General features: G+C 35.8%; 1 protein-coding gene across 2 annotated transcripts in view; it reads right to left on the bottom strand.

Moving 5' to 3' along the window:
- Window positions 1-429: 429 nt before the first annotated feature.
- Window positions 430-13,905, bottom strand: part of LOC113402698 (T-box transcription factor TBX20-like) — a 33,809-nt gene continuing 20,333 nt past the window's right edge. Inside the window, exons 3-7 of one of the 2 annotated variants that reach the window (XM_064220721.1) lie at window positions 11,633-11,906; window positions 11,377-11,541; window positions 2,339-2,415; window positions 1,622-1,696; window positions 430-1,534 (exon numbers count right to left, since the gene is read on the bottom strand). In XM_064220721.1, the coding sequence (XP_064076791.1) occupies window positions 1,093-1,534; window positions 1,622-1,696; window positions 2,339-2,415; window positions 11,377-11,541; window positions 11,633-11,906 (1,033 nt within the window). In that variant the 3' untranslated portion in view covers window positions 430-1,092. The remainder of the gene's footprint in view (window positions 1,535-1,621; window positions 1,697-2,338; window positions 2,416-11,376; window positions 11,542-11,632; window positions 11,907-13,905) is intronic. The other variant, XM_064220722.1, reaches the window with a different exon arrangement.

Here is a 13,905-nt window from a genome sequence, read left to right as displayed (position 1 = left end):
TCTAGATAGAATTTCGCAGTACAAAAGAACTAAAATAGACGAGCCAATTTGGTGTGCATGACTGTTACGCTTGACACAAGCTAAATGTCATCCTACTTTACTAGTGTGCCTGTACTTAGTATAACTTTTAGGCTTTTTTTCGATTATTCCCAGCTTTGACGGTCTTTCTAGTCAATATCAAAGGTGTGGTGATGGCTTGGGTGTTTACTCAGTGGTAGACGTCTTTCATCTGAAATGATTATGATTATGACGATGAATGTACCTTAAAACCTACTCCAAAAATATTTGCAATTTTTTTGGTAAGGAAAAATATATCAGATATTCTTTGTCTGCTCTTCACCTATTTTAAAGATATGATTACATGCCTGAACTACGTTCAACTCTTGTAAGTGCGACAGATTAAATAAAAATAAAACAAGTTATTATATGTTAACAAACATTTAATTTTTTATTCATTATCAATATATTATTTATAATAATTATAATTTAACTACATAGTTAATATAGGTACTTCTATTTGTCCATTTATGATACCACAGAGTACCTTAAACACAGACAGCAAGTATATCTACATTTTAATTATAATATCTATCTTACTACAAACAGCTAATTTGAAACATTATGATTTCTTTTGTATTGCACATTTCACCTAACAACTTAAATCATTTGCCAACTTAAGAATAATTTGAAAATACCGGACATGTCGAAATATTTCACCAAAAGTTTTAAATTGTTACAAATGTCACTTTATTCAATGTATCGATGTTATTGTGAAAGTAAAATCAGCTAAAATAATATAATTAGGAACATAATATTATTCTATAACAATAATAATTACAACCTTAAGCTAAATTTAAATATTTTATTTTACAATATTGTACACAATGATTGGCGACACTGCGGACCTAACGTCTATAGAATTCACTCGCGAATGCAGAAGCACTATTCATTGTTTTTGTAATTAAATATGAAATGTACTAAAACTCAAATGTGCTACTATAAACACAGCGTCGCCAAATTAAACTTCGAGTTCACAAAAAAAGCATTTACAGAGATCGTTATTAACCAGTCGCTGTCACATAACGGAATGCACTAAGTGGGACTGTGCGGCGGGTGCGGAGTGTGCGGGGCGTGCGGGGGGAGCGGCGTGTGTGGCAAGGAGTGGGGGCTCGCATCACGTAATGAGTCCGGGGAAGACCCGGGCGAAGCACGCCGCGGCGGATAAGGCGAGAACCGGTGCTGAGACAGCGGCGGTACACTGCCAGGGTATACCGGACGCGGCAGCTGTAACCCGGATCCAGAAGCAAGATGCTGTTGAGCCAGTAGTTGCGGCGCCAAGCACGCCCACTGACCCCAGAGAGCCGCCGCCGGAACGCCGTACAATGGGTACGCAGCACGCAAGAACAGTTGAGACCGAGCCGCAAGTATCGCTTTTTCTTCCAGAGTTAGATTGTTGTTGTGCTGGTCCAAGTCGAACGGCCGTAATGGAGACCTTAAATAATGCTGTTCCGCTAGCATCGACTCCATCGTTTCCCTGCAAAAGTTTGAAAATTACTTAGGATTTTGCCATTTTGCAAATATACTAAACTTAAAGTACATATAATTGTATCTAGTTATCTACCTAGAATTGGCAGCGCTGTAGCGCGCGTCATCGGGGAAGACGGGTGTTCTTTCGTGCTCCCCCGTGATATAGAATCTCAAAAAGAAACAAATTCAAAATAAAATAAACGTAACCAACAAAACGTAATTAAGTCGTTTACACAGGAAGCGGCAACTTGTATTAACACAAATAACGACTATGAGAAATCGTAACAAAATTATAAACCATCGAGCACTGTAAAGCGATTCCACATTTATCTCGATTCGATTACTAAGAGTTAGAGATAGACTCGTAATTGAGTAGGCACAGGCATCAATCAGTGTCGCTGCGCTTGTTTCTGAGAGCGTGTCCGATGCTCGATTAGAGAACAGATACCAAATTCTGTCATACCCGTAATGAGGACTACTGCTCGCGGCCGAGTGAATGATATGCGGTGAGCATACCAGTAGGTGATTATTATCGTGCTTTTGCGCTGATACAGTTGACAATTTTAATGCTGGCAACTCTTTGCAATTCTTAAGAAAGTAAATTCTTACATACACAACATTTAATAAAATGATTTACAACTAAAGGTAGAATTAAATATAATATTGTTGTGTTGTAACACAGAGGTTGCCATTTTTTTTTCTAGCGGAGAGCTTTACACACGCTCACATTTATAATCTTAAACTCTATACAAAATCTATATATTGTAATATAATGATAATATTAATTTGAAAAATATAAATAAATATATACCTCTCAAATTCTGTGAGACGCGAAGAATCCCGAAATCCCTTAGCAAATGGATTACTGTCGATTTTGAGTTTAGTAATCTGTAACAAAAATAAATAACGTTATTCCTCTTTATACATTGTATTACTTGGTTGGTTGGTTTATGGATAAACTATGTTAGATTTAATAACAAATGTCATATAAAATAAAAATAACAAAATATATTTTTATTTAAAAGGTTCTAAATTTGAACTACAATTTAGTACAAATGACACTATAAAATTTGTATTTTTTAAATATGATTTGAAACTTATTATTTAATAAGTTTAATGAAATAATAAAAACATATACGTATTGTTTTAATATATGACTACTTCTAATTAATTTAAGCTCGCTATACTAATTATAGACGTAATATGACTTGTATTAAAATGTATATTATTTAACGAAAATGATAAAGTAAATACTGACGAACTTTATCGTTTGAGCCTATAGTGTATAATTATGTGTTCGTATGTAGTAGCTTTATAAATTTCTTGGAATCCAAGCGGAATTAAGTCGATGCACTCATAAAATACTCTGTTGATTTAGGTACAGTCGGAGGTGTTAAAAAATGTGTTTGGCAGAGGCCAAGTACTGTGATGAGAAATCGCCCCCTCGCTGCGCGGGCGCTCCCGCTGGGACCTCTATACAATTTGTAAATAATATTTACGACAAATCTCCCGCGAACCCGATGCCATTCAAATGGCACTCAATCGCCTAATATCCGAACAGTTAAAAGCAAGTTAATAATAAAATACTGTTTATACTGTTTTGACAGAGCTTTTGCTTCGTGTTAAAAAACAAAAGCTTAACATAAATGTAACCGGATTAAAGCAATATGGTCAAAAATTTTACTCGTACGCATAAATATAGAGCATCTTTTTTGTCCGAATACAATAACAAATATCTATTCTTTCTTAGATTTTAACTTCTTAATTTTACCTGTCAATGAATAAATTTTAATTAGAAAAGTAAAATAAAAACTGTATGTGTCTTACAAAAAATATATTTTGGATTTTTTTTTTCTAGAAACTCTGAGACCAAAGTACATAATATCAAAACATTCGTTTCAAGATTATTAGTTAGTCTAAGCGAACAGAAATAACTGAATATCACATATTGAGTGATATGTTGAAAGATAATGATCTCGTTTAAGATAAAATAATACTCGTTCTTCTAAATCAATATATTAAGCAAGCTATTTGTATTATTGGTTCTAGAAATCAATTTAGTTCATGAAGCTTAAATTGGTTTTGAAATTTCTACAAAATGTTCAATTGAATTGCCAAGTCAATTGGCGAAGTGTGAATTCGGCATTGCGGTATTTGCAATAAACAAGTCATCGGGCAGCCATCGAGCTCATGTCAATCTTTCAGCAATGCGTGTAGCGGCGGCCGGCGACGCGCCAGTAATTATCTGCCGAGTGATCCCGCACTATGCGAGCTGCTGAGCTATTCTAGCAGACATAAGCGCTACAACCTCGTCTCGCATGTTTTATTGTCCTCTTTGCTTAAGTGCTACAGCGCTGCAAATGTCACGAAGTACACGAGTGTTCCACTTGACTCGCCTACCTACACACGAGTTAATTGCATGGTATTTTGACAAGTTCGCACTAGACAGGTAATTTAGGACGATGAACTCGATGGAAGAACGTCGGAAATTGCAACGTTAACGATATTCACTGAAAAAATATTTCAATTTTTTCAAACGTTTCAAAAATATTTCAAGCGACGACGATTAAACGCTTATTTTACTGTTAAAAATGTTTATGAATCTGTTTGATCTTACGTCAAGACGGCGCGTTAATCTACGAAACGTCTTGATAAAGTCGCATAGTATTGTTCCAGATCAAAAGGAACAATAAACATTACGATATATTGACCGATTTATGTCAAGTGTTCGTGTTCTGTTAGTGAGGAATTTAATAGAAGTATCTAATTAATACGAAAATAATACGACTTTTAACTATTGCAACTCTTAAATTAGTAACGAACTTTTGTGTCTTGAAGACGAGTAACTATTTACAGTTTCGTTCAGTATTCACTTTAAATCTAACTTTATAATTAATGCATAGTCATTTGAGGTGAATAGGATTTGAGAGACACAATGAGGTCTCGTATCACGGTACGGACATGTTTCTTCGCCCCTCGGAGTGAACGAGGACCAGGGATGAGGTGTCGAGGGTCACACAGCTACTTACAATTGCACGCCCACCTGGCAAGCTATTGACTACAATGGCGTCTCTCGCGCGTGCGCCCCGTGTAATAAATGCGCCTACGATCAGGTAGCTCAAATATTGTCCTATTCTAATTATATATGTGGTGGCATTAAGTACTTAAATACGTGTAAGTTGTTGTGATCATAGCTTAAATAATGATGTAAATAAATTGTCGCTCAATCGTTTAATATGCAATCAAGACGGTTAAAAGTCAATACATTATTGAAATACTCTTTAAACATAGGTTTCGCATTATTTTGAAAGAGTGAGAGAGGTTTATTTTTTTATATAAAGTGATAAAAGATTATAGAATGTTGTGAATCGATTTACTCGTAAGATTTTTTTTTTGCAATATTGTCTGTCACCCTCGTTCGGATTTGAAAAAGATATAGTTTTATGCAACACGATATGTTAGAATACATGAATGTTTATCGTCGATCGTATGCATCACATCGTAATCTCGTATCGTGCTCGTGCTTGGGACGGATTAAATTTTGCGACGATTTCCCACTTACCCATATTTGGGCAGTGTAGTGGAATAAGCTCAAACCCATCTTCCTTAAGAAGACTGTGGCACATTTGCACATTACTTTTGATATGAAAAGTTATAATATTTTATAAGAAGTATAAATATGGTCACCATACTATAAATGTTATCATAATGACAAATTGAATTGTTTTCTTGAAATAGGGTACATACGTACTACGTAACGCACTTGAGTAATGAATGAATCGCTTTCACGTAACAGACGTTTATTAGATTTAGTACAAACATAAGGACGAGGCGTGTCAAAACAACCTAATTTAAGTATCAACAAACGTTCTTCTTGGGCGGCGTGCCGCGCTCGCTCACTGACAACATTAAAGGCGCCTTAATGACATTATTCCCGGGCGGGAGACAAAAAACTTTCAGAAAAAAGCGTTAAGACGAGGTGAATTTATATAGACGAGGTTAACTTACTGCGCCTGTGCACGCGTAGTTAATATAGAAATTTTAATAATGCCATTATTTATTGCCAACATTCTCAGAAACGATATATGGAAGATCCATTGGGATGTTGCATTCGTAAAAAAAAAAATAAGATTATTTAGAAATAATAATAAACTAGAACTTTATTGAAAATCGCAATCATTGTAAAACTAAAATTGTCGTAGGTATTTAATATTTAACAAAACTGAAACAAATATCCTTGCGGGTTTGGCTTGTAAGCTTATTTTAAAATGAAAAATAAAGAATCATTCGTGTAAACATGGCGGTACGAGGAAGGGGACATGACAGCAACATTCTAGGGAATAAATAAATGTCACGTTACCACGACCGTTCTCCTTATAGTTGTATTGATTGATATAGGGCGCTGTCTGATGTACGGGATTGTAGCTCTTAACTGTTAACTGTTTTACTGCTAATTTAACAACAACATTATTTATATTTTTAATATGATATCACTTTGACCACAATTTATAAAAATAATTCAAATTAAATTCGAAGCGTTCTATAATTAAACAAAATAAATAAAAGTTTATTTCTATTATGTATATATTTTTATTTTATTTTTTCCTTGCACTAGAAAAATTGTGCATCTTAAAAAATAATTTACTAAGTATTTATTTGAACATGTCTATGTTTAATTAACGTTAATGTTAACGTATGTAATTCCTTAAGTAGATATCTAAAGTTTCAGTGATTATAGGAATTGCGGCAAGACAATAAATTTAAAACGACCAACAGCTGCGGGAGCTGTAAACGACGATTTCGAGAATGCAATGCTTTATTATTTTGCAAGTGTTCCGAAATTACGGCCGATGCATGTGGCATCGATAAGTAGGTGAAGCCCGTTACATTCCTTCCTTTTATTTATTATAAATAAACTTGTGCTAACATAAGCATTTAAAGGTTACATTATCGACTATTCACATTAAAACAATCAAGAATCATTTAAACTAATAATTATTTCATAAATTTAAAAACTTTAAAGTCGAAATGCGTGCGAGAAGTCCGAACAAAAGGAACGTTTATAGCTCATCTTCTTCGTCCAGTAATTCGATAAGTTGTAAACTTTCACGTATTGTGCCAATCGAGAGAATAAAAGATATTTCATGTAAATTGTATAATTCATCAGCAATTTCATTTGCAATCCTTACTAGTACTCTACTCATCCACATAATTTGCAGTCGATATTTCTATCAATTATATATTTATAATTTTTTGGTTATCATTATTTATTAATTGAAATTTTAAATCATTCGTTTTATTAATTTCCATATTAAAAATGTTGATTTAATATTGAATCCCGTCGGAAGTTCCTCTAAGCTGAGTCAAAAGATCTCTTAATGGGCCCACAGTCAGTATGAGGTCGACCTTACATTCGTGTCCGTAATCACGACTGTAGATTCTAAAGATCAGTGAGTAGGCGATCTGCCACATTTCAATACAAAAACAGTTTTTATAAACAATTTACATCAAGTTACAACGGTGGTGAGAAAATAAACAGAATTGAAATGACATACGTCAAAGTCAAATCTACGGTTGGTTACATATGGTACAGATTAAAAATGTGATAATCGTGAAGTGCTCTTAAGCTAAAACAAGGTCAATTAATACGAGTATATTTGATTTAGAAAAAAGGTGTGTTGGTAAAGATGACAATTGAAGGAATATATCTACCATATAAAGCAGAAAGTGCTTATTAAAATGCCGTTAATTACTAAGACGAATCTAAGGCTCATACAGAGCCTCAATTGAGCAATAATAGCTATGATTGATTTAAAATAAGATATTCATGGTATACTCGATGGTTAGTAAATTATAAATCTAAAATATTGATTAAAATTTATTTCATTATATAAAAATTAAGATCGTGTCAAGGTTTATATTTTTCTGTTATTTTATAAATGGTACGAAAAATCTTCTTAGTGCATGATAAAATATCATCAGAAATTTATCCTCTACCGTTTATTTGATATGGTTTTTAGTTTATTAAGTAAATGTAAAGCTTAAGCTACGATATATGTATGTAGATCTTTTAAGGTGGCTGGGTGCGCAGACGCAATAAATTCAGACGGGCCGCACACGACGGCTCTGCGTGACGTCACACCTCGCGTGATCGATGGCGAGTGAGAAGGAGATCAAGCTTTACCAACCTTAGTCCGACATACCGGGAGAGAATGAGACAGAACACCGATAAATAATTTCATGTTAAATTATTTTAAATCCTCTCATAAGCAAGTACGTTGACTTCTTGTATTTTGAATATCATATTATTCGTTTAATTATATTATTATAAATATAATTTGCTTAGTAATATCAACGATTTAGATCGGATGCGAGAGTTCGGTTCAATGTTTTATGTTTAAACGTGCGAAGTTACGCTGAACATAAAGCTCGTGTGTGCGAAGCAATGACCTTATAGATAAATCATTAGTCATTTATGATATAATCGAGAAATATTAATAGCAGCTCGTTGACAAATATAAAAGGATCGTATTCATAAGAATGAATCGATTATTTGAAGAGAAAAAGAAGTGAGGGCGAGAGGTGCGCGGCGCGGAGGAGGGACACTCGTGACACCTGACCGCAGCCATTTTGGCCCGTGAAATATGTTTATTTGTCATGGCTGCCCTTTGTTATTGAAATTGTGTTTGCCTTTACTCCTTCTTTATATTGTTCGATTATGTCTGAGTAGAACTCGTTTGTGGATGTTCAATGTGAGAATAGCCTCGGATTGAAGATTTTAGAATATTGATTGTTGATACTGAGAAATGAGAAATAAATTTCAATTAAGTAGCTATTGAGCGTGTTTACGCATCTACGTACGTTTACGTACGGCTGATTAGGCGCAGTTATTTTCGTGATTATCTCCTTTAGACGTGTAATATTCTAAAGGTATGACTAACGAAACTGTTGGCTCGATCTCTCTAATCGCTATATTGTGTTTTCTATGTGCACTTCGAGTATTGAAAGTAATTTATGCACAGTCACTTGTGTTCCTAAAGGTTTTACGTAAACAAATGTTTATTAGATAATACGCTTAGGGATAAACATGTTTGAACAGTCGATCCGTCACGCCAGGTTGCCATCCGCGAGATTTTTTCCGTTCTCCCTCAACAGAGCAATCGATCTTAACAAATTCACTAGTCATCGGTTATTAAAAAACGCATTGTGTGTCGAGGACGCGTAAACTCTTACAAACATTGTCACCTCAACCCGAGTTGAATCCGGGACAAAAGATTGTTCACAAAACGAACGACTGTGTGGTGGGTGTAAAATGTTAAATATTAAAGCAGGTTCGTCGCTTTCCCGGGAAACCACCCCGCGGCGCGCGTCCTCGGCGACGTCGAGTCTCACGGCAAATGCACAAAAAATATACTTCACATATTTTTAAAGATTTTATCTCATCTCATATCAACGTTCCGATATGATAAAGCACCAATAATGATGTTATATTTTGAATCGATTTTATAACCAACGTGAATAAATTTTATTGACACATTTTGTAAAGTTGTTACATTGTTTATTACAAATATACTTATGTATGTACTTGTACTTATAATAAAAATGCTAATGTTATTAAATATCCACAAAGTACGAGCGCGATGGCTTGGTGGATAGACTAATTGAACGTTTACCGAAGATTCATGGATGAATTCGGGCAAGCGCCTCTGTTCTTAATTTGCGTATTATCAACTTGTGCTCCAAGGTGAAAATATCGTGTTGCAACTTCGATATATGCCTCAACCGACCAACTCTCACTGGAGCAACGTTATGTAATAAGGGAGGCCTTTGTCCATCTGTGGGATATTTACGGGCTTAATTATCTAAACATTACAATTAATAACTTTAACTATAATCAAAAGATCACAAACTTAAACTGATGAATGTTTATTCACGAATACCTTAAAAATATGTGTAAGTGAATTATCTTTATTTTTTAGTGATAATAGTTTATAAATGTTTTAGATTCACCGATTAAACCAAGCGACAAACACTTTATAAATTTGTTGTCAAAAATAGAATTATGTGGGTATAAGACGTATCGGTCGGCGCAGGTGCAAACACGTTAAGTGTGCTCTTATTGTTGTAAGGGATTGGGTTATCAGTGACACTATCTCCGCGTTCGACAAATGTTTAAGCTGTCAGAGTTGTGACGTCAGCCAAATCGTAGCTGCGCCCGCGCTGGCTTGTCGTGATCAAAGAGTCGATACCACTTTAAAGTTTTATTTTTATTATGACATTTTTTTTTGTAAACTATTACTTTTATTATTTTAATTTTGGTTGCTCATATAGAATACTTATTATTATTTATATTGTCGACTAACTTTGATTGAAAAACGATTTATTCCGTTAGTAGTACCAATAGGCTTTGGCTGTAAATCTAGTTGTGCGTTAGAATCAATAGTTATCAATAACCCTGCCCTGGGGAGTCATTCCTACGGCTAATCGTATAGACGAAACCATTTAGTAGAGCAAGCAAACTATTACCTATAGTAAAGGAGTTTGTTAAAAGTTAAAATTATTTGAAATAAATATTCAATAAAATCTTACACATATTGCCTGATATTAATTAACGAATTGTCCAAACATGAGTCGGAGTTAATATTTTAAGAAAACCGAAACACGAGAGCTAATTAACGGGCGAATGAAGATTTATGTAGCCCGTTGTCGATATAAAGTAACGCTTCCTTTATGAACCTCAAAACGTCCTAATTACTGCGCGGGAGAAAACAAAACGAGAAATTGTGACGCCCAAACGCTCTTGTGACAGGGAATTAATTGCTCGTGGCGACACATGCAGCGTGTGGACACGGGTGGGCTTAGCGGTACCACAAGCGGAGCGGGAAACGAATCGACCCTTTTGTGCCACTATGGTAGCAGTCTTATATCATTTTGTTATGTATTGAATTATACCAATGTATTTATTTATAACGTTTTGTTTAGCTGCCGAAATGGCCAAGTGGTTAGAACGCGTGCATCTTAACCTATGATTTCGGGTTCAAACCCAGGCAGGCACCACTGAATTTTCATGTGCTTAATTTGTGTTTATAATTCATCTCGTGCTCGGCGGTGAAGAAAAACATCGTGAAAATCTGCATGTGTCTAATTTCAACGAAATTCTGCCACATGTGTATTCCGCCAACCCGCATTGGAGCAGCGTATTGGAATATGCTCCAAACCTTCTCCTCAAAGGGAGAGGAGGCCTTTAGCCCAGCAGTGGGAAATTTACAGGCTGCTAATGCATGCAAATGCATGTTTTGTTTATACTTTTTTAAATAGACCAGGATGTATCAACCCGTTTTGATAATCGTAAAATATAATTGGAATTAAAAACTTTAATGGCGCTGAGTCGGTGACTTTAAAATATTGTTTAACAAACGTGCATAATTTTTGTGCGGTTGAGATGTAACAAGAAAATCCATTAGCATCGATAGACCGTCGATGCTCAATCGAGTCAGACAGTGGTATATTTAGCTCGGTGAAAACTTGAATCGTCAGCACGCGGCCGTCACCCGCGCTGTCCGTCCATCGTCGGCGTCGCCCTCGGTGGCCGGTTGATAAACAAAAAATTATGTGCTACCTCCCTTTGTTCAGACTGGACATACCTTTCAACGAGATGCAATTAGTGCGCCAGAAATAGATTACGTCGATAGTCAGCCGACAACTCGTTGCAATTTCAAACGTTTGCTCCTCTGATCTATTTTAGAAATCGAATGATACCCAACAAATGATGCCAAATAAAACAGTGGACATCTTATTTATGACCATCCAGACCGAGCTCGGGCAGACTATGTTACAGTATGTACTTACAAGTTGGTTCTGGTAGGCGGTGACTGCGGTAAACACGCATTCCGGAAAAATGAACGTCTTGAACTCTTCTTGCTCGAGGTCTGTTATCGGCGCGTTTATAGCACCTTCCCGTCTCAAGACAAGGTGGATACGAGGCTGATACTTGTGCATTGAATTCAACACCAACTGTGAAAAAATGCGTACAAATTATCTTATAAATTATTAATTTACATAACGTTATTTCATAAAATACGAATAATGGAAAACAATTCATTACCTGTCCATTTTTGTCCATCTCATTGTTGGTGAGCTTGACTTTCTCGAAGGAGACGACCTGCTTCCTCAATTGATCGCCGGAGAAGGGCGAGTCGGGATGCGGGTAGAGGCGCGCGGGCGCGGGCGGGTCCGCCTTGCCCGCCACCAGCCACGAGGAGCGGTGGTATGCGTAGCGGTAGCGCTTGCCGTCCACCGGCACCACGTCCAGCAACACCGCGTATCTCGCCTCAGCGCGGCACCCCGCGAACGACACACGAACAGTCGGGAACATGCGTCTGTCGATAGTTATATTTGTTAAAACAAAGTAAACTGAGATCTATATGCATTTCAAAGCATTGAGATATCGAAAGACTTTAATAATTATAAAAAGTATAAAAAATGTGACCCTAATTCAGACTATTATTTTTAATTTAGCATAAAAGGCAAGTCAAACGCATTAGTGGCATATTTTTCTTTTATTTTATCGACTTCCTCGTTCTATTGTTTTGTTAAAGCGTATATTTTCACATTAACGCAATTATTCGATAATTACTTGCATGAGTTAAAATTATCGCCTGCTGAAACCGGCACCAATCGTCTTTGCTCATTAGAGGTTAGGTTATCGCAAATAATAACAGCTACGTTGCCTTATAAATTTGCTTTTATGATATACCTTGTAATTTCATATTTAACATTTAGTAACGGATATTTTAAAGATTTCTAATATAAGAAATACATTAATAGCATATTTATAATATTTCGTAGCGTCATAGGATGTCAAAATTGATAAATATATACCACAAAAAAATACTAACAATATTAGGGACAAAAACTACTAACATTCATTAGAGCCTAAAATAGTCCAACAGTTGTAAAAAACACACAAATACATATAATTATATCAGAACGGTTCCTATACAACTATCTAACTCTAACTCCCCTTCCCCTTCTTAACAGAGACATTCTTTAATGTCTCCTGTTGTAGAAAGATGAATGGGTAGACATTTTTGTATAGGTGTGTTTTAGCTTACTGTTTGTGAAATTGCCTGTGGTTGGACAAAGTAATGGCTCTTATTACCCTATTCCCTGTGAATGTGGTTTCCTGGCATTCATTTTTTCCCTAACAAGGAGTGTTATTCGTTTAAAGTTTAACATTTCAAAACACTAATAGTAGCAGTTACTAATGAGGAACAGAACAGCGAAATTGAAATGTAAGAAAAAACGATTGAAGATAATAAACTCGTTGTAAGAAGAAAGGAGTGTCACAAAAACTGGTGTCGGTAGCGGGCGCGTGTAACACTATCTTCAAATCGACATAAAATGGTAGTCATTGAGGCGGCAAGAGCGGAAACAACAAATCTTTGATGTAAGCTGAGAACAGGAACATGTAGCGGTCGCTCACTTTTTTGTTAACATTACCAGAAGTGACTCGTATAAAAGCAATTGACAATCTCAATTTGAGCAATATGAATTATAACGTGACTTGACTCGTGACCCCAAATATAAGGCTAACCGTAGCCTCAATCGTTTAGACCACCCATAAAGATAGTTTTCATTGGATTCCTTATAATTCACAATAGCTATGATCGGTTAAAGATTTGTAATGAAATCTTTACGTTTCACGGTTATAGTCGTGGTAGTTAATGCGAGATGTAACAAAGGCAAAGCGTCATTAGCAGTGTACGTTCTAACGATTTTACAACATCGAGGGAGAACGAAAATAAGAATACCATTAATAAGATTTATGCACCTTTAGCCGTGGTCGCGCGCGTCGATTTGTGAGACGCCTCTTATAGCATTCACGATAGTGCAAGTGCGGGCACGGACAATTTCGCGCATGCGTTAATGGCGACACTCGGCGTACACCGATATATATTGCCGCAATGATATATTACCACCGACGTCGTCCATCATTCTACCACCCAAAAGTTAGCGGAAAAGCGAGTTGGAGCAAAAGGATTAAGAGACGTGTACGTACACCAGATTTAATGAGCAGATACCGAAGACAGAAATAAGGGGCGACCGTTTTACCGCGTCTCGTTATTGTTACGACATTGTTATATTCCCGTGACGTGATCGAGATAATTTGATACTACATCATATATTAAAGAATTATAACTGAAATATAGACATTCACATTTAATTTTTTTTTTGTAATATTTACACCTATATTTCAAGGATTTCATAATATAGATAAGCAATTATTTTAATATAAATACGGTTTAAAAATAAGCAAAGTGTGTTGTGTCAGTGCGCAAGCGCATTTCATCTTAATTAGAGGCGAGGTGCAAACTC

Source organism: Vanessa tameamea, chromosome 4, assembly GCF_037043105.1.
Source record: "Vanessa tameamea isolate UH-Manoa-2023 chromosome 4, ilVanTame1 primary haplotype, whole genome shotgun sequence".
Classification (NCBI taxonomy): domain Eukaryota; kingdom Metazoa; phylum Arthropoda; class Insecta; order Lepidoptera; family Nymphalidae; genus Vanessa; species Vanessa tameamea.
The sequence above is the reverse complement of the archived record's forward strand: the minus strand, read 5'-3'. Positions and strand labels throughout refer to the sequence as shown.